The sequence below is a fragment of the Opisthocomus hoazin genome, chromosome 11 (genome assembly GCF_030867145.1).
Source record: "Opisthocomus hoazin isolate bOpiHoa1 chromosome 11, bOpiHoa1.hap1, whole genome shotgun sequence".
Taxonomy (NCBI): Eukaryota; Metazoa; Chordata; class Aves; order Opisthocomiformes; family Opisthocomidae; genus Opisthocomus; species Opisthocomus hoazin.
Genome location: NC_134424.1, coordinates 402785 through 430758, shown reverse-complemented (window position 1 = coordinate 430758; position 27974 = coordinate 402785). Strand labels below are relative to the sequence as shown.

Here is a 27974-nt window from a genome sequence, read left to right as displayed (position 1 = left end):
TACCTCTCTTCAAGCATGTTTTGAGATGGACCTTTTTTTTTTAATAGCTATATCATACAAAGTTTAATCTGATCTTTATTTGTCATCCAAATACATTTTTAATGCTACTGAACATGCTGCTTTCAATAGCAGAGTAATAGCTAAAAGCAGTATCTATTTGCAGTAGACTCCAAGTCTTCTATCTAGATGATACACGAGGGAGAGCGCTTGCTCCCGAGGGCGCGTGAGCTGCTCTCGGTGCCCGCAGCGTGCTGTGCTTCCAGCTCCCAGCCTGCCCTGGCAGAGGACGACAGCTCTGCAGTGACATTTCAGAGCTTTCACGGCTGGGTAAGGACCCATCTGATCCAAGATGCTGCCCAGCCACACTCCAGAAAGGCCTCTTCAACCCTTCTAGACCTCAAAGGTTTAGCACGTTTCATCTATTTTAAGACAAATTACGAGAACAGACTGAAGTCCAACAATTAGACCACAGCAAAACCCAGGTAAATGAACGCACCAGCGCCTAGCACTTTGGCTGCCGGACTTCTCCTGACAGAAGCGTGGGAGACCTGAATGCCCCTTCCAAGGATGCCGGGCTTGAGAAGAAACCCAAGCCCTTGGACTGGCCACACTCCAAATACATGAGCTCATGATTTCACCACGTACAAACAGGTTCCTAAAGGGACACACAAGATGAAAATACTCAGCAGGAACTTTACTCCAGTGTCAATAGCACAGAAAGTCCCTGCTCATATCAGTAAACAACCGCCACCTTCCAACCGATGAGAACAGCAACAGGCTATTCCAGTGCCTGCTCCCGGTGCAGGCGAAACGCGACGACGGCCAAGGCGCCGGCAGATCTTCCTTCCTCCATGAGTCAGCCCATCGGCACGGTGCTCCAGGGCCAGCCCGGGCTGTCGGCAGGCGGGCAGGCAGCACAGCACAGCTGCCCCAGCAGGGCTGAGGTGCCACCAGGCTGGCCCGGGAGAACCAGAGCAGCCGCACCAGCAAGGCCCTGCCCCAGAGCCGAGCAGCAAACCGGCAGCTACACGGGCTGGCGGGCAAGATCTGGAAGCAGGGAGAGGAAGGGAGGAGGCTGAGGAGGTCGTGGAAAACCTGCGAGGCAAGCCATGCCTGATAAACAGAGATTGTATGAACACACGAGGAAACAAGATCAGAACCTGCAAAACAGTAGAACATCTAAGAAAGAGGAAATGGACAAAGACCGCATGAGAAAATGTCATGGTATGTGCTTTGTTCCATATTCCAGATACAATACAAATACTCAGTGTTGTCCTACGAGCAAAGGCTTCTCCAAAATACTTCCTTTTTTGAGCTCTAACTGAACTCAATGCTTGTTTTTGAAAGCTTCCCAGAAATAGAGCAGAGTTACGAGGTATTTATAGCTTTTAAAGCCAGTAACAATTAATTTGAATCCCCAGCCTCCCAGCTTCAAACCACAACCTCTATTCCCATCTTTTCCCATCTTCTGAAGAGAGCTGAGGAATGAGAGCGGTTCCTGGTTGGAGGAACAGGCACCAGCCCTCTCCACCATTTCAGCAGCATCCCCTCTGCCCTCGGATCCATCACGTAACCTTCCAGTTTTCAGGGTGATGTTGGCTTTTATCTTTGTGATGTTTTAAAACACAGAAGCTGTCACACAAGAATCTAGATCTGTACAGTAAGGTACCAGTCTCACTGTGATTAGCCCGTGAGCTTCTTGCAGACTGTGCAGTTACCTGCTCACCTCAAAGCCTGCAGAGGCAAGGGCACTTGGCACAGCTTAACTAGCCCTCTTTAAAGGTCACACCTTTCATTAATTTGCATCAGCATTCCAAATGGCAGGTCTAAATCACTGTCTTTTTAAGCATTTGTAAGCCCAATATAGATTCTCCTGGAAGCTTTTTGCCCCAGGCTGCCCTGGTTAGTGGTCAGGCTCTGGGCTCACATCTGGGGAGCACTCAGTAAAGGTTAATGGAACATGACAGATGTGACTTCGTGTTACTCCAGAATGAGGACCTACATGAGACCACTAAACAGTCTCAGGGAATAACCAGCCAGTTCAGCTGATAACAGACATCAGCCCCCAAGGTCTTCTATTGTACTTTCAGGCTGCTTCTCCAGCTGTACTGAGCTTGCATACAGCGTTCCACTATGAATGGCCGCTGCTGTATGTGCGAAACAACAACCTACACAGCAACAGACAACAGGACCCCTCTCTGCTGGGGAGCGGCAGATCAAACTCCACACCGCTTTGTTACGCGACTTCACGACGAGGCACTAGGAACCAAAGCTGCTGTGCTGGGCGCCGGCTTCAGCCAAATCGCTGATTGTTTCAAAGAGGGATTAGAAAGTGGTGTTGGTCTGTCGTTGTCTATCCAAGCTTTGCAAAGCGCACAGAAAGCTTGCTGTCTCTACAGGACCCTAGCAGGCTAAGCCTTTTCAAATGTTCTTCCAGCGATCTGGCACCAGCATGACTAAAGAGCTGCAGGGCAACGCCGTGTCGTACTGTGCAAGGCAACACAGCAAGGGGCACGCGGTACTTCAGAATGCCTGCCCCACACCGAGCAGCTCTGCCAAGCCCCACAGCTTGTGCTGCACCGCCTGGCTGAAGTGGCAAAGGCCACCAGCAGCCTCGCTACAGAAGCCTGCTGTCCTCCATCAGAACAAGGATGCGGGCCCCTTGCATTTGTTATCTAAAGTTTAAAAAGCGCAGTTTAAGAATCCCGTGGGCGGAGACTGCAGTGTCCTGAACAGCTGCAGACAGGCAGCTGGTACCTCTTCCCTCCGGAGCCTGGGGACGAGCCCGTGTCCCCGCGTGTGATGGGGAGGACACCAGACGTTCTGTTCTGCTGGCAGCGCGGGGCAGCCTGCTGAGGGCCCTCTCCCATCCAGCCAGGACGGGGAAGGCGCAGCGTTCCCTCAGCACCTCTCCGTGGGCTGCGTTCTGCAGCGGGCGGTGGGAGCTGGCTGCCATACCACACTGCCCAGCTGCCTCCCTGCGACCTGACCCGGGACTGGCAGTCCTGCAGCAGCCCCTCTGCCTCTCCATTCCCTCCAGCGAGGGCAAGGCCGAGGAAACACACGTTACCCACTTCCAGTGCCACGTGACCTTCACAACAAGAGCACTGCCAGCATCTGACATAACTTCATTTCATCGAACCCTACCCCCATGGCGCTGAGGGGACAATGGAAGAGGATACCCTAGTTACGGCACATGGGCAAGATCACGCCTTTTTGGAGAACCCCAAGAAAGCTGAATGTTTCTTTCTCTGGTAGATATGGACCAGAGTGCTGGAGGAGGCAGGGTCAGGATACTGTCCACACATAGCTCCCTCTCTCTCGACCCAAACCTTTACAGGATCTTTGCAGGGTAAAGCACTGTCTGGACAATAGTACCTGCATCAGTGTAGTCCTGGCCTTTTGGGAAACCTTTCTAAAGCTCTTTGGCTTGACCTTTTATCTTGAGAACACTACAAACGAACTTTTTTCCTAGCTATTTCTTTCTTGTACAGAAAGCGAGATGAGCAGCAAGATAACAGTATTTACAAAAGACAAAGCTGGGAGGGTGAAATCCTGAGAAGACCACAGAACTTTCCATCTGAATCAGGCTGCTGGAAAAAGCCTGCTGAGTAGTGCTATCCAGGACTCTGGCGCTTTGCAACTCACCGTATTTAATTCCGAAACAAAGTAGAAAAGTACATACCTGTACCGCTCCTCCTGCAGAGTCTGCATTATTAGTGAGTAATCCCTCTGATAGCGAACCTTAAGGTCCTCAAATGATTCTTCCAGTCTTGCCTGCGTCTCTCGAATTTCTTGAATCTCATGCAGTATTGCATCAAACCCTGAGCTCTGCATATCCAGAGTGTTTGTTTTGGAGCTAGAAGCTCCCACAGGGCCCCCTGTTGTGCTGTTGGCTCCCACTGAGCCCGATGTGGCACTGGAGCAATCCTCTTCACTGCCATATTTTGGGCTTGACTGAAAGTTCTGAATAACACCTAGAGCCTTGCTACCTGTCCCATCTTCCTGGCCTTCTTCTAAGGAGTCTTTCAGGTTAGCAATGTTGTCTGCACTCCCAAACTTGTTCCTTATGAGGGAGGCAATCTCCCGGGGTTTGGAAACCACAGCTCCTGCTGCCGAATGCGTGGCTTGGGAGAAACTGGAAAGCCCACCTTTTACGCTGTCTACTACGCCCTCACTGAAGCCAGTGACCTTTGCTCCAACATCTTTCAGACCCTGATGCATATCCCTGAAGACATCCTTTGGCTGCCGGGGGATCCCATTCTGCTCAATCTCTCGCAGCTTTCGATGGTAATGTTCTAGTTTCTTCTGCAGCTGCAAGATGGTCTGGGCTGACTTTTGATTCTTCTTCTCAAACACCTGCTTGATGCGGGCGCTCTGCTGCTTGTCTGCATTGTTGGCCAGTTTCAGGTACTCCGCCACGTTGTCATCACGGGCTGTTTGTTCGATTTTGATCTGCTCGGTCAACTTCAGTATCTTCTGCTGCAGGTGCGTGATAGCCACTTTTGTACGCTGAGGATCTGGGGTCCCGTCAACAGAGTCCACGTTGATGCTGCCATCCGTGCTGGAGGCCACCGCACTGGAGGTCTGCGCTAGGCTGCTGACTTCCAGTCGCTCGATCTAGGCAAGGAGAGAGAGAAACGTAAGTGCTGGCCACCGGTTTCGCTAATACAAAACCTCTCCTCATTTGTGCCAACCAACATGACAAGTGGACGGAATTCTGCAGAAAGGCACCTTCTCTCAGTGGGCCAGGGTTCGGCACCAGTCAGCCGAGCTCCACGTGCGTTGCGGGCACCTAGCACAAGCCGAGAAAAAAGCGACCCCCTCACGCTTCAGCCCACTGACGGGCCTCAGACAGCCAAACACCGAGGCTCCAAGCAGGCAGGGCGCCCAGGTTCGGCAGGCCGAGCTCCCCGAGCCGCGGTGTCAGCCAGCGGCTCTATCCGCCGGCGTGCGGGGACCGGGCAGGCGACCAGCCGCCCCCCAGCCCAGGCAGGCAGCTCCGGTGCCCGGCAGGCCCGAGCCGCCCCCGGCGCTCCCCTCGGCCCGAGGGCAGGCGGCAACGCGGTCACCGGAGCAGCAGAGCCCTGCCGAGGCCGGCCGCGGCAGGGAAGCGGCGAGCCCCGCCCAGCCCCCGCTGCCAGCCGCGACCCGCAGACGGCAGCCTCCAGGGGACCCCCGCAACCCCCGGCAGCCCCCAGAAGCTTCAAGGCCGTCTCAGCGCAGACGAACGAGGCGGCGGGAGGGAGCGGACGGACCGGGCGGCCCCGCCCCGCCCCCGCAGCGCGCCGGCCGGGCCCCCCTCGCTACCTTGGCCCGGCGGAGCAGCAGCGCGCGCTCCCAGTGCATGGCTCCCGCATGGCCGCCCCGCGCCCCACCTGGGCCCGGCACCGCCCGGCACCGCCCCTTAAAGGCGCCGCGCCCGCCCCCGCGGAGGCCGCCCCGCTCAGGGGGCTCGGGCGGGCGCCCGCCGCGCGGCGGGGGGGGGGCGGAGCCGAGCTGCCGGCGGCGCGCGAGAGCGGGGCGCGCGGGAAGGGCGGGCAGCGCGTGCCCCGCTACTGCGCGCAGCCCCCGCGAGCGGACGGCGAGGCGCGGGGCCGCCCCCGCGCCAGCCCCGGGGCGGGGCCAAGGTCCCGCGCACCTCGAGCGGGCCCCGGCAACCCCGCGTGTCCCGCGCCCCGGCCCAGCAGCTCGGCTGGAGCACCGGGCCGCGCCCCGCCCCATCGCACCCCATCCCAGCCCACCTCATCCCCATCCTCATCCCATCCTCAGCCCACCTCATCCCCATCCCCACCCCACCTCATCCCCATCCCCATCCCATCCCCATCCCCACCCCGCCCCAGACCGCTCTGCCCCAACGCCCACCAGCCGCCTGACGCCTGTGCCCAACACACCCGCACGCTCGCCCGGTGAACACACCCTTCGCAGCCCAAAGCACGCGCCCGGGGTCCGTCGCACCCCTCTCCAGTCCCAACGCCCCACACGTAGGGTCCGGCGCAGCACAACGACCGCCCCGCGGCCGTGGGCAGCAGCACCGGCCAGCGCCCTCCCAGCAGCCTCACGCCGAGGTCTGCCACCACAGCGACACAACACCAGGCGTACCGAAAACTCCGCCGACTCATTTTCCAGAGGAGCTCAGCTGCTGGAAACCACAGAGCAGCAGCCTTCAGCCTAGCGACTGCAGAAATACCGACTGCTCTCCTCAGCGGGTTTTGCTGTAGAAACCTGGACCTCTGGACAGATCCATGGAAAATCAGCGCTAAGAACTCCTGCTCACCAGTGGCACCGACAACACGCGTGACACGAGTACTGCACGCAGAACACACCGTCTCCGAGACGCGGGGACAGGCGCATTTCGGAGTAGGGCACATTTGGTAAGTCACCTCTTCTTGGAATTTGTAATTTCATTAAGATTTTCCTAGAATTGTCACAGATCTGATTTCTTCGCGTGGACTAGAAGGACGCAAAGACCCTGTGCGCGCAAGGCATGCCGACCAGCTCCCCGTGGCGTAACCGCTTAGCTCCTGGTCCACACGTCCTTCACGCACAGCAGCTCCATGCCCTGCTCTCCCAGCTCGCCGCAGCCCCTGGCGTAGCGCAGCACAGACTCTTCGGTCCAGCACACGGACGCAGGCTCCCCGCTCCCCTCCGCGGCTCACGCAGCAAGCTGCCTGCTCAGCACAGCCCTGTCAGTCCTCTGGCAGCCATCTGTGTCTGCTCCAGAGCGAGGAAACTCTACTACTAATGGCAGGTGAAAAAAGAAAGATCCACAAATTTTAAGCAATTTTTTTCCAAAAGTGATTTGAAAAAACTCATTTTTTCCATAAAGAAACACTTGTGTACCTGGGCGGTGAAAAGGTGAGAGCGAGTGGGACCGACCCAGCAGCCCGGTCCCAGAGCTGCTGATCGCGTGGGGCTGTCAGCTCTTCTGCAGCACATGCTGGCTCCGAGCCGAAATTTGCACTTTTCAGCATCGTAAACTAAAGGGACTTCAACATTACTTTGCAATAAAGAGTTTCTATCACCTTAATTTACCCCAAGTTGGGTCTAATTAGTGTGCACATGTGTATCATTACTATAAATTACATTAATAGTACATTCTTCCTCTTAGACATGAGTTTTGTGAGAGAAAACATTTTGTAGAAACTTTCTCTTCCCCCCTTTTAAAGTCAGTGACTTCAGCGTATCTCCTCAGGTTATCCTCCTACACCTGCGACAGAAAATAAACCAGCACAGCTACAGCAGAATAAATCGTGTTGGGATAATTACTCCATAACCACCAGCTGTGTGGATATTATTCTGGAATAATAAGAAGGGTTTTTTCCCAATTAAAAAGCAAACAGCTGTACAAAGTGCTATTCTGGAAGAGAATTGAGATGATTTAAGTACTTCCTCTGTGTCGACAAGGCTTTGGAAAGGGCAGACTCAGCAGAAACCGGGTCCCTCAGAACACTGGGAAATGCTGGTGACATGTTGCTGATTTAGGATGACCGGCAATCTGTCCTGAAAAGATGCTGGTAAATGAAATACTGTAATGGTCAATGTTTGCATAAAAACAGGCGTTACAATTCAGCTGGTCTCCCTTGCAGTACAGTTTTCCAGGATATTGAGTCAGCCCAGACAGAGCGGACCTGCACGACGTCCCACCAGGCAGTGGACTGAACGCGGCTGTGGCGTGATGCCCTGAACCGTATGAAACCACGCCAGGACCTTCTGCTCTCTGCCCCTCAAGATCTCATCAAATCCCTAGTGCTCGAGACTGCCAGGCCTTCCCTCCTGTAAAAGTTTTTCTAGGTATCTATTCTGCAAGACACAGCCCAAAAAGAACCTGTGATTTTGCCTTTTGGTGTTGCTGAAGACTCAACCCAACAGTTCCTCGGAGGGCGTTTCAGGTGTCCTTACCAACTGCTCCAGTACACGCACATAGCGCGGAGCCATGCACCAAGACCACCGACAGATTCTTTCAAACGAGCAGGGCCGCTGGCTCAGGCAAACAGCGCAATTCAGAGCGAGCCTACAGTCAGGAGCTCGCTCAGCTCCTGCCTCCTCCCCCTCTCATTTGGAGCTTTAAAGATGTGACTGAACAGTGTCATGCCACTTGGAATAAAAATATATAGGGCAAGGTGAGACGGGGAGCCAAGAACGACAACTGCGGAGAGCAGCCCCGGAAGGGAGCTAGCAGTGCCTCAGACGCCCGGACGAATCACGCTTCCCGGTGACTGAGCACCCTGAGCAGCAGCGAAAACTCATCCTGAAAAACTTCAGAAGATGCTTTGTTTCCTTTTCCGCACCGTGCTGAAGACAGCACAGTGATACAGGCACAAACACCTAGGAGACTCAAAGTCATGTGTGTCAGGCTTCCTGTCTGGAAACACTCCTCATCAGGAGCAATCGTTAGCGCGCGACTGGCCAAGACGGTGTGCGCAAGGGCAGGCGCGGCGGCAGCTGAGGCATGGCAACCCGGGCCAAGCCCTCCACGCTGGGTGGGCAGATGCTCTCCCGCCTCAGGCACCCACAGGAGTGGAGACCTGCAGTCTCTGACGACAGACACAAGATGGCTAGTTCATTAGGAAACAAGATCTCTAATTAACACCTTATGGGTAATAAAAACTAGAGGGGAGGAAAATCAAAAGTGTCCTTCCCGTCTGATGACATCTGCAGAACTACAGCGCCTGCAGGCACACCGGCCCCGGGCCGCGCGAGGCCAGGGCCAGCTCGCCCAGCGCCCAGCCGAGCGCACGAGACCTCGGGGGGCACCGAGGGACGTGGTGTGCCCTCCCCGGACCCCGACGCCGAGCGAGGGCCTGCCTGCCTGCTCTCCGTATTCCCAGAACGTGCCCTGTACTTATCCGAACTGTTAACCGAACGCTCGACGTCACCTCTGACTTCCCCCAAGTCTGCTCACACCTTTAGCTGGATACAGACTCGTGCACGTCCTGCCCCGTCTGCCGAGTGGTGCCTCTGAACTCCAAACCGACACACCACTTTAACGTACCTTTATATGAAATTTTTAGGTGGGGAAAACCCACCACAAATTAACGCAAACAAGGGAAACAGTGAAAAATAAAAGTGCTTGAGAAAGTTCTTTGCAGGCCCCCCCCCCCCCCAACCCGTGGGTTTTGAAAATGGACAGTACTACTATAAAGATAGGATCCAAATTTTGGAAAATATTGTACTTGACCAGTTGCTTATGGTCTGCTGCTGACAGAGAAACCAAACACCGGGGAAGATGAGCTTTTTTACTTGCTGCTTTGCTGGGTGAACAGACCTTGGTAAATTCTCACATTTCCAATTGACTTATTCCTGTATATGTGCCAGTGTGGAATACTGTATACTATTTTTCCTTCTATAAGCAAAAAGATGGCAAACTGCACTAAGTAGAAGATTTAGAGAAACTATATCTTGACAATGTTCAGGATCAAGTCCCTTTAGATTCAGGAAACTTTGTGAGTAGGAAGATATCTGTAGAAAAGGGGGCTTGAGATTACTTAAAATGCGCGATTCCCAAATTTAGCTTTAATTTTCTTGTTTCCATCCCAACATGTTCTTGGCAATGTTTCTTACTTTGAGGAGCCAAAGGAGGCTTAAGGAGAACGCCTTTGACTGCTTCCATGCAGGGGTGACTTAAACACTGGTACACAAAGATCTGTTCCACAAACCATGTGTCCATGCAGCAGAATCCATCGTTCAGATGCTGCTGCAGTTTCCACTGAGCTAGCAACAATCCCAAATTCACATTAGTTCCACAAGTCCTGCACTTCAAGAAGAGCTGTCTTTTTAAGAGGTATGAAACTGAGAGCCCGGCAGCCTACGGCTGTCGCAGAATCGCAACTGTCGATTCAGGGACAGGGGTGTTAACCTCAGTGTCTTGTAATTTCTCATTTGGCCCTACATTTCCCCTTGTTTCTCTCTACTTCAGTATTCGTACAGTGCAAAAACAGTCCTAAGGCCACTAGGCCTCAGGATCATTATAGATCTAAATGCATGTTTGTATGAAGCCATGCACAGAATCCCTGTGAGGTACAGCAAAGAGGTGTTTAAACATCACCAATTACTACGAGGTACCCTCATTAAAGGCAATTGACAGCCAGAAGTCAGCTCCCTGCATGACACCTGCAGCACACGATTCTTTGAACCTCTGAGTCAAGGTGGTATCAACCCCACTGCCACGTGAGCAGGCAGCATGTAGTCTCCCGGCTGGGTCTGATAAAAACATCGCATATTGCAAAATCTATCGTGGGCCCCCGAGTAAACAAAAGAAGTAATACCAATTACTCTGCCTGATCCACCTGGGTGATGCAATAAGCTATTTATGACCTACGGTTGAGACAGCTTTTTCTAATACTTTGCTTTTTAAAGGCTGCTACAGAATCACAGACTGGCAGGGACCTCAGGAGGTCATCTGGTCCAAATCCCTGCTCAGGCAGGGCCACCAAGGGCCACATGTCCAGGACCACGTCCAGCAGCTTTTGAGCATCTCCAAGGATGAATACTCCACACCCACACAGTACGTTTGTGGATCTGTCTGTAACAAAAACTTGGACCTGTAACCTTTTCTGTCTGTCTGCTGCAACCCTGCCACACATTTGATACCACCAACTCTTCGGTTTTCTATTTATTTCAAATTGCATGTTTATATCATTGCAAATCCTAGCATACGTAAGGGAGAAGATTCCTGTTCATTCACGTCCCGATTAAATACAGACAGAAGATCCAAATACCGCTGCACTGAACATCCCTGGGAACACCACTGTCCACTCACTTGTGGATTCATTTCAGAATCCACCTTCCCTCAGCAAGTGCCCAGTGCGCACACATGCTCCCGCACTACGTAACATCTGCCTTCGCTTTACTGCCAAGAAGAACACAAAAGAAAAACAAAGAACAGGTCCAGTGTGACTCCTCATGACACACTGTGCAGGTATCCTGCAAACTCTTATTGACCGGTTGAATCTTCACCAACTATAGCAGCTTTGCATTTCAACAGGCTTCCATCTGCTTGCCCACAGCAACGGCCGGGCACTGTTGCCAGCAACTGTTTCGAGCTGCCCCTGTTACACTCCTAAATCCAAACCAAACCTGGCTAAGGAAAGCATACAAACAGAGGGACAGCTCAAGGCAGTCTTGCTGTCTATTTTCCATCGTACAGCTCATGGGTTAGATTATAACTGGGGTTTCCAGAAGAGGTAAACAGTCTTTGCCTGTGGGCAATTAACCCTCCAAATGGTGGGAAGATCATCCTGGTTACGGAAAAGAAACACTGTGAGCAAACAAAAGTGAAAAACGACCCTGAAAAAAAATACAAGAAAAAACTCCAGCACAACCCTCTTGCCTGCCTAAGCCAACAGCTAGAGCAAGGAACACACACCGATAACACCGAGAGGAAATAGCTTTATGCTCTACTCACAGTAGTTAAACAATCATGAGTGATGATGACTACAACACGTGTGTGCTCACAGCAGACCGGCCACCCCAGAGCCACGCATGCGGATCCAGTGTTCCCAGAGGCCAGCAGGTCCCCAGCGCGCAGAAAGGGAGGAGACGGCAGCTACCCGACGAGGGGCACAAGGGCTGGTCGGCAACCACCACGGAGCAATGCTTTACTGTATGCTTGAGGGACTCGCCCGCGATCTAGCGTTCCCTCTCTTTGGTGAGAGTGCCAAGTTAAGCAGCTCCCTGCCTACCTTTGTGTTGGCACAGCAAGGGGACAGAAAGAACGAGGTCCTGCAGGCTGAGGTGCGAACTAACCTGGGGACTGACCCACGTTAGGAATAACCCAGTGATAAGGAACCTGGAGATGTTTTTGTTCTTAGTAAGTCCCCAAGCCCAGTTCACCATAAGGCTCCACAAACTGTACCAGCAGGACTGCAGGAACACTACAGGAGGGAAAAGCGACCCGGGACTGCGTAAGTTGATGCTGGTGCCAAAAGAAACACGCATCAAGCTCTGGCCCGAGGTACACACGCAAACCCTCACGCACAACCCAGAATCTGGTAAAGCCAGCTGCAGCGCGACTCTCCCACAACCTTGTCACCTAATTCAATACGAAAAGGAGATGTGAACTGATATGCTGCTTCAAGTGTCAGAAACAGAGTTTAGCTATAGAGCAACCAGCTGTACATTCCTCAGATATGTCAGCAGCAGAAATCCCCAAAGGAGACCAATATTTCGACTTCAGCAGTTGCTGGGGGCAGGGGGAGCTGTGGAAGATGCTGCTGCCACGTGACATTGTACTTGCCGTATCAGGAAGCATTGCACGTGGCATTGTCACAGCCAGTGTAACCTATTCCACCGGGGAGCTCCAGGAATCCGCTGGCACAGCACAATGGCTGATCACGGGCGTTCCTCTGCACCTTCCCCGTGTGAGCCTACCTGCCTGGGGCACCGTGCGTCTCGGGAAGTAAACGCTACCACCCACCAACTGGTGAAGAGGTGACGGAAGCCACCCTTCCCCCTGGGGCTAACGCACAGGCATGCCCGATGATGGTCAGCCAGCAGCGGTGGGCCGAGGCAAAGCGCATCCCGCGAGCCGTGTCCTCAGGCAGGATGGAGACACACAGGACCAGGCACCAGCTTCGCCTGCAAGCATTTATTTACAGCCTAGAGACAGAAGGGGATGGACACAACACAGTGTAACAGCTCCTTGAAGATGATGCTCTGGCTCCTTTAACTCTTTTTAAAAACCCAGTTGCCGCCAAAGACCTTACCGTCTTCACCTCAAACTTCTGAAATCTTGAGAAAAGGTATTTTTGAATGCAAAAGTCTAAGGCTTAGTGGTCTTAGTACTGAATTGTCAGTAATGGTCTTCCAACGCTACAGACTAGCCAAGAAGAAAATCAGCAGTGCTGTTTGAATAACCGGAGCAGCAACACCGACAGTATGGGTAAGGCAAGCCCAAGGGAATGAATAAAACAATCTGAACGGAAAAATAGGAAGGAACTGAATTATACACAAGGACTTGCAGGAACATGATTTCTGAGGTGACAAAGGATGACATGGCAAAACATACAGCCAAAATAACATTCATGGATGTTTACTTTAGCAGCTGCAGATTTTTCATCAAGGGGGGAGTGCCAATCAGGCCAGAAGTTACAATAATAAGGATAGGAAATGAGGTAAAGCTGAACAAAAATTAAGTATAGGAACTGGGAGGAGAGGGTGGATTTGGAAACAAGTTTACATAAGCTTTTATCAGAAAGTGACTAGGTAAAATGACAGGGTATTTTTGTGTTTAGTTTTGTGTTTAAAAAAACCAAACAAACTCATTCTGGTTTCCCCAGTATATCTAAACCACATCTCATTACCTTAGAGACAAAATGATTGTTAACACTTTCCAGAGAGTAGTTTGGGGGTTTTTTTATGCTTCAAGCTGCTATCTGATAAACACGGATTACTACATCTTACTTCTCCACTTGTAAAGAACAGAGTTTAATTTTCAGATTGCAAGTTAAATTTGACTTTCAAAGCAGTGGAGCAAACTGGGTCTGGAGTCTGGGAGAACAAACATCTCTGCGTGATCACTCTGCACAGAATAGCCACACATGAGAGCAATGATTTCCCCCCTTATTCAGGAGATTTTTCTCTGTTGAAGTTTAACATAACATGCAAGTCATCTCCAAGTATTTAATCTAAAGGGCTGCTGTACCTGAGCACAACTACTGCACTTCTACGCCTACTTCACTTCTTTTTATTTATTTTTAGTTGTATTTTCTGCAGGTACAACACGGAGTGCGACTGTAACAAAAATTCACGCTGGAAGCAGTATTTCAGAGTTGATCCAATCAATAGTTTACACAAAAAGATAAATATTTCCAAACAGCAGGATTCATGCTTCCCGTGAACATATTTCTTTGTCATTCCTGTATAGCATTTCTTGACATATTGTTCCCTCATTTAAAGCCTCTCTAATATAACACACGCACAGTACATCAGCCAATATTACACTTGCCAGAAAGCTATGCAATAGAGCTGGCTTCAGACATTCCTTTCCTGTTCAAAGGCAGCTTGCTGTTTAGCTCCAAGTGCTGCAGGTTGCTCCTACATTAGCACCAATTAAATCCATAAGACTGCTCGAAGTGGCAAACTTAGCTTGTCAAGGACAAGGCGAAGCAATGCAGGCAAGCGCAGTCACTACAGCACAAGAACACGCGCGGTCCCGGGGGCCGCAGACACAGCACACGCGCCTTCCTAAACCCGGAAGGAGAAAACACCGAGCACCCAGACCTCACAGGGGAAGGCGCGTCTCAGGGGATGACGAATACCCAGCAGAGCAAGGCAACAGGGCACTTGCCTATACATCCACAGCAAACACCGCATTGCTTTCAGTATTCGATGACATGACTGGCTGGGTAGACAAAGGGAGAGTCGTGGATGTTGTCTACCTCGACTTCAGCAAGGCTTTCGACACAGTCTCCCATGATATCCTCCTAGGGAAGCTCAGGAAGTGTGGGCTGGATGAGTGGTCGGTGAAGTGGATTGAGAACTGGCGGAATGGCAGAGCTCTGAGGGTTGTCAACAGCGGCGCTGAGTCTAGTTGGAGGCCTGTAACTAGTGGTGTCCCTCAGGGGTCAGTACTGGGCCCAGCCTTGTTCAACTTCTTCATCAATGACCTGGATGAAGAGTTAGAATGTACCCTCAGCAAGTTTGCTGATGACACCAAACTGGGAGGTGTGGTAGACACACCGGAAGGCTGTGCTGCCATTCAGCGTGACCTGGACAGGCTGGAAAGTTGGGCAGAGAGGAACCTGATGAGGCTCAACAAAGGCAAATGCAGGGTCCTGCACCTGGGGACGAACAACCTCATGCACCAGTACAGGCTTGGGGTGGACCTGCTGGAGAGCAGCTCTGCGGAGAGGGACCTGGGTGTCCTGTGGACGACAGGTTAACCATGAGCCAGCAGTGTGCCCTGGCTGCCAAGAAGGCCAATGGGATCCTGGGGTGCATCAAGACAGTGTGGCCAGCAGGTCGAGGGAGGTTCTCCTTCCCCTCTACTCTGCCCTGGTGAGGCCTCATCTGGAGGAGAGAACTGTGTCCAGTTCTGGGTTCCCCAGTTCAAGAAAGATGAAGAGCTACTGGAGAGAGTCCAGCGGAGGGTTACAAGGATGGTGAGGGGACTGGAACATCTCCCCTATGAGGAGAGGCTGAGGGAGCTGGGCTTGTTCAGCCTGGAGAAGAGAAGGCTGAGAGGGGACCTAATAAATGTTTATAAATATCTGAAGGGTGGGTGTCAGGAGAATGGGGCCAAGCTCTTTCCAGTGGTGCCCAGTGACAGGACAAGGGGCAATGGGCACAAACTGAGGCACAGGAAGTTCCGTCTGAACATGAGGAAGAACTTCTTCCCTCTGAGGGTGACGGAGCCCTGGCCCAGGCTGCCCGGGAGGCTGTGGAGTCTCCTTCTCTAGAGATATTCCAGACCCGCCTGGACAAGGTCCTGTGCAGCCTGCTGTAGGTGACTTCGGCAGGAGGGTTGGACTGGGTGACCCACAGAGGTCCCTTCCAACCCCTACCATTCTGTGATTCTGTGATTCTGTGATTCTGTGATTCTTGTAAAAAGCAAGAATCCTCATCTCGAACTCCATCTAGAGACAAACCTTACCGCAGCAGCATCTCCACAACACAAGGTGACAGCTCAGGCTACCCTGGCAGCAGAACAGATACTGACTTGGAGAGCACAGGACCCGGTATCCTACTCTCACTACTTCTTCTCCGGCTCTCAAGCGGTGATGCATTAGCCTGAAGTTACACATGCCAAGATGCAAAGTATACAGCTCTGTCAGCCTGGAATGTGGAATATAAATAAACCCCTCCTTTCTCGCTGCCCTCAGCGCTCTGTACCACTTCAGCCCTGCATTTCTAACAGAGCGCTTCCCAAGAGCCACCTGTGTGTTGCTTCTGTTATGGAGACTGACGAATGCAGCGAGAGAACGTACACATCCCAGTATAGGAGATCCAGATCTTCGCGAAAGAACGCAATGAGTCTATTAAATGCGATTAGACGTATATGCAACACTATGCAATTTCTCAGCCACATCTTTTGCAGATGATAACAAACCCTACGCAAACATTCATCTACAGCAAAGGCAAATGGCAGAAGAAAAGTCTGGATCCCCTACTTCTTTCTTCTCCAAACAACGAAGCCACGATGCACTGGAGAACTAACTGCAACAACTTGAGAAGAAATATCTTCTACTTTGCATTGGAGATCAGTGTCAAAGCCCTTACTGTCTCTCTCCAATATTTAACAAATGTGGGGGGGAAATACAGTTTACTGTTAACTCAGACTTGTGAAAGGGCAATGCCTAGCTACACAGCTAAACGAAACCAAAGAAAAATACGTCTTCATTTCTGAAGGTCACCGACTCCACGGAAAGCAGTATGCTCTTACTGTTTTCTTTACCTGGAGGAAAAATACTGTTCTGCAGTTTGTTTACTACTTCCCCAAAATACATTTTGCACAGGTGAAACAGCAAAACAAGAGGTGACATTTAGAAAGCTACCAATCCAAACATCTCTGACATCGGGCTGCATTTACCACCCCCTTCTTTCACCGTCCCTTGTATCATACAAGCCAAACCCTGAAACAACACAAACAGAAACCCCCGAAAAGCAACACCACATCTGATCTTGTTTATAGATTGCAACACTCACTCAGACAGAAGCCTTTTTCATACTTCCCAGCTTCCGAAGTGAAGAAAAGCTATATAAAAAACAACCACAGAAATTCAACAGCAGCGCCTGGAGGAAAACGCAGCATTTCCAAGGCTGATGCCACAAAACGAGGCCATCTTCTCCTGGAGATGTAAATAAACCAGCCAGACAAGATAACCAACGTTGTTCTAGCGATGCTCCACAACGTCCTCACCTTGGCGGGCTCGCAGCAGACGCAGGTACAGCAGCACCACATAAACATCCCCGCGCGGCCATCCGCAGCCCGGCCCCGGAGCTGGGTGCTGCTCGGGCAGCGTCCCGCACGCACGGCCGGCCCCGTCCATCTGCCGCCGGGAGGGCTGCGGGCGCTCGCCCTGCAAACCGGGCGCCTCTGCCAAGACCAGCGTCGCTGCCAGCGTGCAGAGCCCCGCGCTGCTGATGCAGACCCAGAGCCCGGCCACGCACCTCTCCTTCGCCGGGGAGGATCTGCTTCAGGCACAGAAACGGCCCCGGGCTGCGAGATTTAAAGCCACACAGCTTTCCATTCTGTGTTCGACGCGTGACGCTATTTTTAAAACCGCACCTTTGAGCCAAAAAACTGTACCGGGTAACAGACAGCCAAATCGGGAGCAAATCAATAGAATCAGGGCGACGTACGCGTTCCTCAGCACACACAAAGCAACGGACTTGGTAGCAAGGATTCAGGCAGAATTAAAAATGGAGATTCAAAGATGCACAGCAGGACACAAATCCACCTATAAACGATACGCTTTATTTATAGCACCACTGGAACACTGCTATTTAATAATCACCAAACAAATTTTTCCAACAATTAATGTGATTCCCTGGCAGGCTAAAACTAATTAGAAAGTAATTGTCACAGAAGGACTAGAGTACAAAATAGAGCCAGCAACACCATTTTAACCACAGCTCTCACTGGTGCAAGAAGAAACCTCACCACCTCTTAACCATTACCCTCAACCTCCTTGTCAAAGAAAAGGTGATTAACCGTCATGTTTACAAGATGAAAAACAAAGGCTCATCGCCCTGTTTTGACATACATAATCTAAGTCTGAGATCTTCAGAATCATTAATTCAGAGTATGCAAGGTGCTCCCAAGGCTAAAACACCAGGAACTGCCAAAAGTGACAGAATGGAAGTGGGCTTTGAGAAGTTTCCCACTGCGTTAGCCACGCAGCGTGTTCTGCAGCCAGCATGGATACAAGGACAGGACTTTCCTTGCTTTCTTCTTGTCTGTCCCTTTGAGCCAGGTGACAGTCATTGCGTTTGGTAGGTTTGGGTTTGTTTTTTTTTTAACTCATTCTCTTAACTTGCAGTAAAGCACATGCGACAAGAAAAAACTCTGCACCAAAATGTTGATTTATAAAATATAAATTTCAGCAATGTAACAGAAGAGAAAACTCAAAACACAGACAATGTAGAAGAAAATATTACTAATAGCAAAATTAACTTTTTACTAGGAAAAGGGAGAAAAAAGAGGAATTAAAACCTAGAACTGTGTTCTGTACTGAACTAGGGTTAGAGGAAAAACAGCTGAAAAACCCATTCTCTTAAATTATACTGGTATGTCAGATGGCTTTTCTGGAAAAACATTACGATGAAAGAGCAAGTATATTGCAAGGGGCATTTAGAACAGGAATTGAGAATGAAAACATTACATAGAAAAAGAACAATAAAGTCTGATTCATGCAGAAGACAAGCCATGTTGGTGTGGAGACACTGAAAGATACATCCACAAAAGCATTCTGTGGTGTTGGAGAACAGGACACAAAGGGCAATGGACGAAGGGGAAGCAAAAAGGAAGGTGGCAATCAGAAGAGTGCGTGGTGCAACTCCGCAGCCGGGCCGCGGGCAGCCACCAAGTCGTCATGCGTCGCACCGGTCTCTGGTGCAGGTCTGGGTTCTGCCGCCGAGAGCTTACTGCCACGTGAACACGCAGCAGCAAGCACAGCACTGCCACACCAGTATCGTCTGCTCCTAATCCCACGCCGTGCCGCGCTACTACAGGGTAAGCAGCCTCAGAGCCACTCCTCGTTCAGCAGGTCTGCGCACTACGTGAAGAGATCCCAGGAAGCGCTACCACAGGGACCAAAGCAGAAACGGCCACAGAATGGGAATGAAAATGGAAACAGCAGAACTCACCATATTACCATGTATTCAAAACTGCAATGTAGTGCCATGAAAATGATTGCAAAACACAGAAATCATAGGAAATCTAATTCAACTGACATTCATACTACCATTTCTCTGTGGGTATTCCTTATGGGAGTATTAGATACTGCGATTCTCTGATCACGAGAGCACTGCTCTAACAAATGGCACACAGAATTCCACCTAGCAAAGCTGTTGCAAAGAAGGCTTTTCAAAAGAAATGCTGGTGTTAGTCATCGACCTATGCCAGATGAGGATCCCACCTCACATCTGCCTCACATCTGCAAAGTCTTTGAGACCAGCCGGCCACCTAGGGCACGCAGCACGGCTGTACAGCAACGCGCTGCCCTGTCCAAGGCTGCACTGCGCTTCATGTCTGCCAGACAACTTCGGACCTTATCAGCTGCGCTCCAGACCAACTAGAAGCAAGAACCAGGCCAAAAGGCATCCACCCTGTTGCAAGAGTCTAGTGAGAAATCTCCGCTAGAAAACGTGTCCAGGCTAAATACAGAAACTGAAACCATTTCTATACTTGTGCAAGTTCAGGTCACACACTAGATTTTGCAATCTAACACAATAACAAGCAATCAAAAAAAAAGTCACAATTCACTTTTTCTTGGAACTGTTTTACATGCTTACGGCAGGTTTCACTCTCGAAAAACAGTGTCAATGCTGTGAAACCTCCAGACCTCAGACCTTTTATCTATTAATGACAGCAGATCCCATCTAACAGAGATGCAAGCGAAGGGAGGTGAAATTTCTTCTACAGAACGTCATTCGGCTTATTTAGGAAGCACTTTACCTTGGGTACAACCTAGCCTGATGCACAGGAATTCTACTACTACTCCGTCAGATCATTTCACCATATAACACAACAAATAAATCCATGGAAAGACATGACAACATGCTCATTAGTCTACTTAATATAATCACACAGCCTTCGCGAGCTTTACAGAGCAATAAAACCCAAACCAACCTACCAGGCTGAATACCACCTCCATTAAGAGAAACCAGTTTCGCTCCTCATCGCAGAGGCATGCATGTTTTCTTCAGTAAATTTTGTTAACTCCCAAACTGCGGCAGCAGTGCACTGATGTTCCGTGCTGTTAAAAGCAGTCTTCTATACCCACAAAGAAACAGAAACATCACAACAAGAACACCAACAGCCACTCTTCCATGCAAACGAAACCCAAACAGCTCCGGCGAGTTGCAACCCAAGCCTGATGCTGCAGCCTCATGCCTGTCACGCCGCCGCCCTCGCCTCGGCTCTCCGGACGCCTCGCACAGCGGCAGACGACGACGGGATCAAGGCTCAGTAATGTGGGGGGACACAGATGTCCACAGGCGTCCAAGGCGAGGACAGCAAGCACCTCCTGCGCCGCGCAGCCGAGCACGGCGGGGCGGGACGGGGCACCGGCACCCAGGCCTGCGCAGTCCTGCGCTGCTCCGGGCCGTCTCCCCGCGCCGTCCTTCGGCCCGGGCCAGTGAGCCCCCGCTGCACCAGCAGCGAGGGACGGGCAGCAACGCACGGCTCCTCCGCATTCTACGGCATTTCTTTCCTGAAGTTACTTAACAAAACTGGGGGGGGACGGGGGAGGGGAAGGCAAATGAGCTTTGAGACGCAGCTTAAAAACTTAGGGAGATTAGATGCTCATATGACCCCTACAACAGGATGAGAACTTTTTCCAAGATCCCTTACAACCAAGAAGTTTAGGGAAAAAATACAGTAGGGACTAGATCCACGTATTTGGAGAAATCTGAACGCTGCCAAACGTTAAGTAGTGCAAAACATGAGATAGTGAGAAACTGGTGGAAAATTCAAGAACTGAGCTGCGATCATTCCTTCCTTCCTTCGCTGAGCTGTTCCCTAAAGCGGTGCTCAGACTGTGAAGACAAGGCGACCTCCACGCCCTCTCCCTCACCCAGAGCACTTCACAGAGGTGAAACGCCTTTTGTGAACACCCAAGGTGCACATCCAGCCGACGGGAAGAGCAGCCAGCGCTAGCCAGCCCCTCACAGCTACAACTGAACAGCACACTCTGCATCGGAGAAATCGGGAAAACGAGGGCACAAAAAAGTAACAGTCACAGGAAGACCAAACCCTGAAACCGAAACAGCAGAGGAGTCTAAAAATTCCAAAAAAAGTCTAAAAAGCCTATAATTACCAGCAGAAAACTGGGCCAGCATCATAGCAAGACATCCTCAACTGGGGTGCCAGTGCTCAGCAGATGCCAGGAGCGGCTGCCCCCGGCCCCCCGCCGCAGGACTGACCTGCTCGCTGCGCAACGCAGCGTCTGCACGCCGGCACCGCCGCACACCGGCACCGCCGCACACCGGCACCACCGCACGCCGGCACCGCCGCACGCCGGCACCGCCGCACGCCGGCACCGCCGCACACCGGCACCGTCACACACCAGCACCACCGCACGCCGGCACCGCCGCACACCAGCACCGCCGCACACCGGCACCGCCGCACGCCGGCACCGCCGCACACCGGCACCGCCACACACCAGCACCGCCACACACCAGCACCGCAGCACACCGGCACCGCCGCACACCGGCACCACCGCACGCCGGCACCGCCGCACGCCGGCACCGCAGCACACCAGCACCGCCGCACACCAGCACCGCCACACACCAGCACCGCCACACACCAGCACCGCCACACACCAGCACCGCCGCACGCCGGCACCACCGCACGCCGGCACCACCGCACGCCGGCACCACCGCACGCCGGCACCGTCACACACCGGCACCGCCGCACACCGGCACCGCCGCACACCAGCACCGCCGCACACCGGCACCGCCGCACGCCGGCACCACCGCACGCCGGCACCACCGCACGCCGGCACCGTCACACACCGGCACCGCCGCACACCGGCACCGCCGCACACCAGCACCGCCGCACACCGGCACCGCCGCACACCGGCACCGCCGCACACCGGCACCGCCACACACCAGCACCGCCACACACCAGCACCGCACGCCGGCACCACCGCACGCCGGCACCGCCGCACGCCGGCACCGCCACACACCAGCACCGCCGCACACCGGCACCGCCGCACGCCGGCACCGCCACACACCAGCACCGCCACACACCAGCACCGCCACACAGCAGCACCGCAGCACACCAGCACCGCCACACACCAGCACCGCCACACACCAGCACCGCCACACACCGGCACCGCAGCACGCCGGCACCGCCGCACACCAGCACCGCCACACACCAGCACCGCCACACACCAGCACCGCAGCACACCAGCACCGCCGCACACCAGCACCGCCGCACACCAGCACCGCCGCACGCCAGCACCGCCACACACCAGCACCGCCACACACCGGCACCGCCGCACTCCGGCACCACCGCACGCCGGCACCACCGCACGCCGGCACCACCGCACGCCGCCGCGCCCACAGCAGGGCTGCAAGTGGTGCGAGCCCACTGCGCTGGGGGCACGTCTGAAGGAAAGCCAGATTCACAGTTGGCTAGTTTATGGGATATACATGATACAACTTTGTCCTGTCAAGCTTGGGGCGTCGCCATTCCTAAAACTTTAAGGTTTGGATTTCTAAAGCCCTGGCTTTTGAGACTGCTGCACGCAAAGACACTGGAATACCAGGTACAACTGAGGCACAGTGGAGGTAAGCAGGAAAAGCCAGCACATGCTCAAACCCTGTGTGCCAGTGCCAAAACCATCTCCTTACCAGAGCTTAACCCGGCACAGCCTTCTCGTGCAGCAGAAATTGGATTACTCCATTTAATACCAAGCTACATAAAACTGGAGAGGAACATTTGGAGAAACAGTGGCTGAGCTCAGAATTCAGCAAGTGCAAACCAGAAGCCTCAGTAAGCTGCGGCAAACTAAATGTAGAGGTTTTTTTCTATTTTTTTTTTTTTAATCCACTACTGAAACTAGTCATTAATTAAGATCCTGGGTTTGGAATACCTGTTCAGACACAGGCTTTATACTTGGTACAAGTCCTGCTTCTTAGTGATTCAGGAAGAATTACTAAGAGGCCAGCCTAGCGCTTGCACACAGCACTTCAATAAAAGGAGCGTAAGTTGGCGAACCAGACACTTTCACTCTCTCTCTGTGAGTACAGGAAAACTGCAAGGCTCAAGAAATGAAGATCTGCTTTGAACCTTCTGAATCCGGTTCTCCAAGGGAAGGATGACAGGTAACAGGGAGGAGAGCCGGAAAGCCAAGCAAGTGGTATGAACCAAATTACAAGGTGGTGAAGTGCAAGCACTTGGTATCAGCACATCAAATTACAAATATTAGACCACACATCTAGAGACATGTCGTGACCAACGTAACAGACGGGGGGGGAAAGAGACTCAGCCTTCTCTCATGCCCAGATGACTTTGTCTCTTCTTCTGCCCCAAACACAGACAAAACCAATCACAAAAGTCAGAACAGGCTAGAATACTCTCACAGGCGATGGACTTGTTCCACTACGTACACAGGCATAAATGCAGGGCAAGCACACTCAAGCAAAAACTGCATGTGTAAGACAGGTCTTGGTAAACATGGGGTTAGACAAACTCATTAACTTCCAGGTATGCAAGAGCTCCTGCAATACAACTTCTGTCTCTTTGCACATCTGGAAATTTTTCACACTTCCAAGTGTAGTTATACAGAGGGAAAACTTTTTACGTCACAGAAAAATTTCCACGTTTATGCTCAAAGAGGGCACCTGAGCAGGCGTACAAGCTCACGAATCCTGAATGTTAATTATAAAAAGCCAGCTGAGGAACCTGCTTCTGTCACTGTGTCACTCCCAATAGTTTCAAGACTAAAACTTTGAATCAAGAATCTCTTCTAAACGTAAGCTTTAATCAGCCATTTACAGACGGATGATGCAGCTTCAGCCCTCCCCTCCAAGGAAAAGTGGAATTACACGGTTGCGTAGCATGGAAGAGCAGATGTGGCTGAAGGTGGAAAGCTGGCCACTGGTGGAGGCACAGTCCACAGGGAAACACTACAGACGACTGCCCCACGCGCTGCAGGCTCCGGGCAATTAGCCAGTCATCACCGGCAGGCCAGGCTGGAAGGAGATGAGCCAGCGGGAAGCGAGGGGGTGTACGTATGTGTGTGTGTGCATGTATGTATGCGCAGTGATGAAGGAAAGGAAGCGTGTGCACACAAGTGCATGTGTGAGGAGAAGGCAGGAAGTGGAGAAGCAGAGGAACAGTTGATTATTAAAACCTTGACACAGAAGGATTTCCTTGGCAGCCAACGTTTTAAACAAGTATTACATCTGTAATTACAGGACAATTGTAAAATAGTAAAATTATTACACATGTTGTCATAGTTTTCAAAGTAATAATCCGTAATTTCTAGTGTGTTTTTTTCTGATGGTTCAGCTAGAGAGGTGTGTGTCAGCAACTAAGCATGGAGCACATGGACTAAAACCAAAGCTCTTCAAAATCAGCAAACACTGCCAGAGTTCAACTGGGACTGCACACTCAACATCAGTCAACTCATTTTCAGGACTTCAGAAAGAAAACATTCTTTATAAAGTCCAAAGAATTCATAATACTCTTGATCTGCCTGAAATGTAACAGGCTCAGCTTTCTTCTAACTAAACTAGGAAATCCCCGAGATAAATCCATATGACAGTATTTTTACACATGGTGCACTTCAACCCCACTTCAGCTCTAAAGCACTCTGTTCAGACAGACAGCAGGCAGCAAGACACTCAAGCAGTTCAACTCCTTAAGCAAAACACGGGCTCCCGAGCAACATGCATCTTCAGGAACTATCTCGCACCTCTTACTAATACTGCAAACTTTGTTCTTGAGATGGCACTTGAATCCATCAACAAAAAATGTCATTCTCCTTCCCTTTTCACTAGCTCGTTCCTGAAGAACAGTTCAGTTTTGTGGCTTTGTCTGAGTCCAGGTAAACGGGGTATCTGACACTGGGAGCTGCAGTAGGCACATGACTCATCTTTTTGAAGTGTTTCGCCTCAGCCTGGGAAGAGCTGCATGACACAACAATGTCCTACAGCCTCTGCGACGGCTGTCATCGACTGGGGTCACATCACTGCTTATTTTCAGGTTTTCTGAGTACAGTCTTCCTTGTAGTAGGGGTAAAGGTAGCTTAGCCACACTGGAAATATCAACTTTGTGAACTACCGATAAGAAAAATAGGAAAGAGAAAGGGACCTAATTTGCTGTGCTTCGCAGAACTTCTGGACCCACAAACGGGTATCCTCCCTCAGGAAAGGAAACCTTTCTCCCTAACGTTTTTAAAAGCTACTACTATCGCTTTCAGAGCAAGGAGGATCCCCCTTAAAAACCACTGACTTCAAAATCTTCTTGGTCGGACAAATAAAAGATGTCTTTAGTATACAATGACACAACGCAATGACAGTTTGCGGTGAAGGTTTAAACTGGGCCATTATCACCCACTATTTCTCCTCAGCTGGTAAAGCACTAAGCCTTCAAGTAAAGTAAAGAACTCAGAAAGCCAGCTAGTGTCAATTAACGCTGAAAACACAATCCGACAAGCCCTTCCAGCCCAGGTTTTGTGTCTGTTTTGCAGCTGCTGACAACCTTGTAGGCACTTCATGCTGAACAAGGGTGTCTCTTGGTACGAGGTATCGATGCCTTCCACTGTCTCAGTGCAGATGGAAAATCACGAAGTCAGACTTTGGCAAGTAGTGGGAGGAACTAATGGAGCTTCAAAATAATTTTATTTAAATACCTACTTAAATCTTTGCATCTGTTTCTGCAATATGTGATATTAAATATTTAACAGCTCTCAAAGAACTGGATGTTTACTTCTAAGTTTTGTCCAGACACAGAAATAGGTTATACTCAGATTTGAATCCATAATTTCACTAAATTTCTACAGAAATCCTAGAAAGGGCAATGCCTAGTAATGAGATCTATATCTTCTAAACTTACCATTGCATACTAACAGGATGTAAAAGCATCTACACAGTTAATTAATTTACAATATTCGGCTTAAGTAAACAAGCGGAAAAGTGAAACGACTTCCTACCATCAAGCCTTAAAATGAACACAGATTACTGAAAATCCAAAGCCACAAGATTTGCCTTTATTGTCTAGAACTGTATACAGCCAGTGAAGAGTCAATAATCAAATGCTGCTCCCGGAACCAATAATCTCAGTGATATGAGGCATCTTGCCTAAGGCTTTCTGGTTAATTGTGTGGTGATTACTAAGTTTCTGCACAGCTGCAAGACCTAATCACAGGTATCTGGGCTTGATCCTTATTAACCCCCACCACTGAAGGCCAGCTGCTCCTGTGCTTACGGCCCAGTGACATGGGCTAAGGCCACTTTAACGTTCTTGCTGGCACATACAAATGATAAAACCATGTGTGATTATAAAAGCTGCAATAACCTAGCGGTATAAGGTACCATTTAGATCAGAAGCACTTTCAGTTAATGCATTATTTAACATTTACCTTCTAATTTAAGCTCCTAGACTTCAAAGTCACTGCACAGAACTGGAGTTCCCCTCCTCTGTACATACCCACTGGGATAAAGCTAGTATTGACTATATTTGCCTTTTTTAGATTTGACTCAAAGAGTGCTCTGTGCAGGCCTTGCTTTCCTTGTTATTGTTTGCAGCTTCTTGCCCCAGTTTTAACCACCATAAGAAAAACAGCCCTTCCTTTCCCCACACACCCTTCCAGAAAAATTCAGAACGCTTCTACTAGCGCTTCGTAATGAGAGAGAGAAAGGTTAGTTCATAAATACTGCACTCTGTAGCCTTGATGCGAAGTGTGGCCGTGTTGATGGTGCTTTTTATAACCAGTTTAGCACACAACATGAACATTCTGAATCTTGAGGAAGAGACCATGGCAGGCTGCAATGATGCAGCTCAAAACTAAAGTACTACCAAATGGCAACCCAGCTCAAGCCCTACCACACGGCAATCCGTAGGCTGGAGCTGTTAGTAGCCTGTAGATGGCTCCATGGACTCGGCTGGAGAACAAACCTGCGCACGCACAGGCAGATGATCCTTCTGGAGCCTGTCGACATCATCAAGGACGTTTCCCAAGGGCATTCTCCTGATTACTGCTGCATCAAATCAACTTTCCCACAGTAACTAAGAGAGAAATCTGGTTGCTGCCTGCCAAACTGCTACCAGACCAGATTTGCATACATGGTTAAGATGATGTCCATTTAGAAAAGGATTTCTCAATATTTACAGCCTGGAGTGAAGATGTTGCTAAGCTTATCTAGTCCAGCTATTCGTGTGATGATCCAAAACCTCACTTTACACTAATTTGTTACTATCGATTAAGCTCCACTTCCAAACATAGAATGGAACTTTTAAGACTTCTGTCCAAAGCAAATGCAAAACTGCACTAAATTGCATTAAAGCAAAGGAGATCTTGGTAGAAAAAAAAATTCTAGCTTGGGGGTACAAGAGCAAGTCGTAAGCTTGCTGGTCTCGAATGAAAATGGCTGACTGACCTTCTTTCTTCTTCCTTGTGAGAAACCAATTGTCCATCGCTCTTGGTGTATCTGTGCTGTCAGTGGAGCCCAATCCTGTCTAGCTGCAGGCTCTGTGTTCCCTCTGGTCTACACGTACATACCTGCTCCTGCGTTCCCGAGGAGGCCAGACAGTGCCTCTGAGAAAAACATCTGGAGGTCTGCAGTCGCACTGACCGAGGTCTGCTCTGGCTAGCCCACTGCCTGGGTCAGCCCTTCGACACTGCTCAGCAGGTCTCCACGCTTGGAGGCCCCACGTCGCTTCGCAGGGTACCCGAGGCACTCCCCCAGCACAAGGCTGCGTGCTTGGCAGGGCTCGCGGCGCATCACCTTCGACGGCACACAGAAATAGCAAGGGCAGCAGGGTGCTGCAGGGCGCTGAAGGGCAGCCTCTAGCACCGTGCCACAACGTGGCCAACCCTCGCGAAGACGCTAGCCCTCAGCTGTGCAAACCAGCTCGTGTCTGGACACTGGCACGGAGACGTCCCCAGCAACCAGCCCAGGGGCTATGGTGCTCTGCACAGAGATGGCACGGAGGCAGCCTCTGACGCCCTTCTGGAAGCGGAAGAAAGTCACCAGTCCTAGCTTCCACTCCTTTTGTTTTTTCCAGGAACAGGAAAAACTGACAAATCCAAGATGACTGCCTGCACCTCAGCCCAGAATTGGCAGTCAGGGGG

The 27974-nt window shown here is 51.1% G+C and overlaps 1 protein-coding gene across 18 annotated transcripts in view; it reads right to left on the bottom strand.

Moving 5' to 3' along the window:
* Window positions 1-27974, bottom strand: part of TMCC1 (transmembrane and coiled-coil domain family 1) — a 122387-nt gene that overhangs the window by 10124 nt on the left and 84289 nt on the right. For 17 of the 18 annotated variants that reach the window (XM_075433260.1, XM_075433259.1, XM_075433250.1 and 14 more), the window contains one exon: window positions 3686-4620. In XM_075433260.1, coding sequence (XP_075289375.1) covers window positions 3686-4620 — 935 coding nt within the window. Of the gene's footprint in view, window positions 1-3685; window positions 4621-5310; window positions 5364-27974 lie in introns of those variants that run through there. The other variant, XM_075433266.1, reaches the window with a different exon arrangement.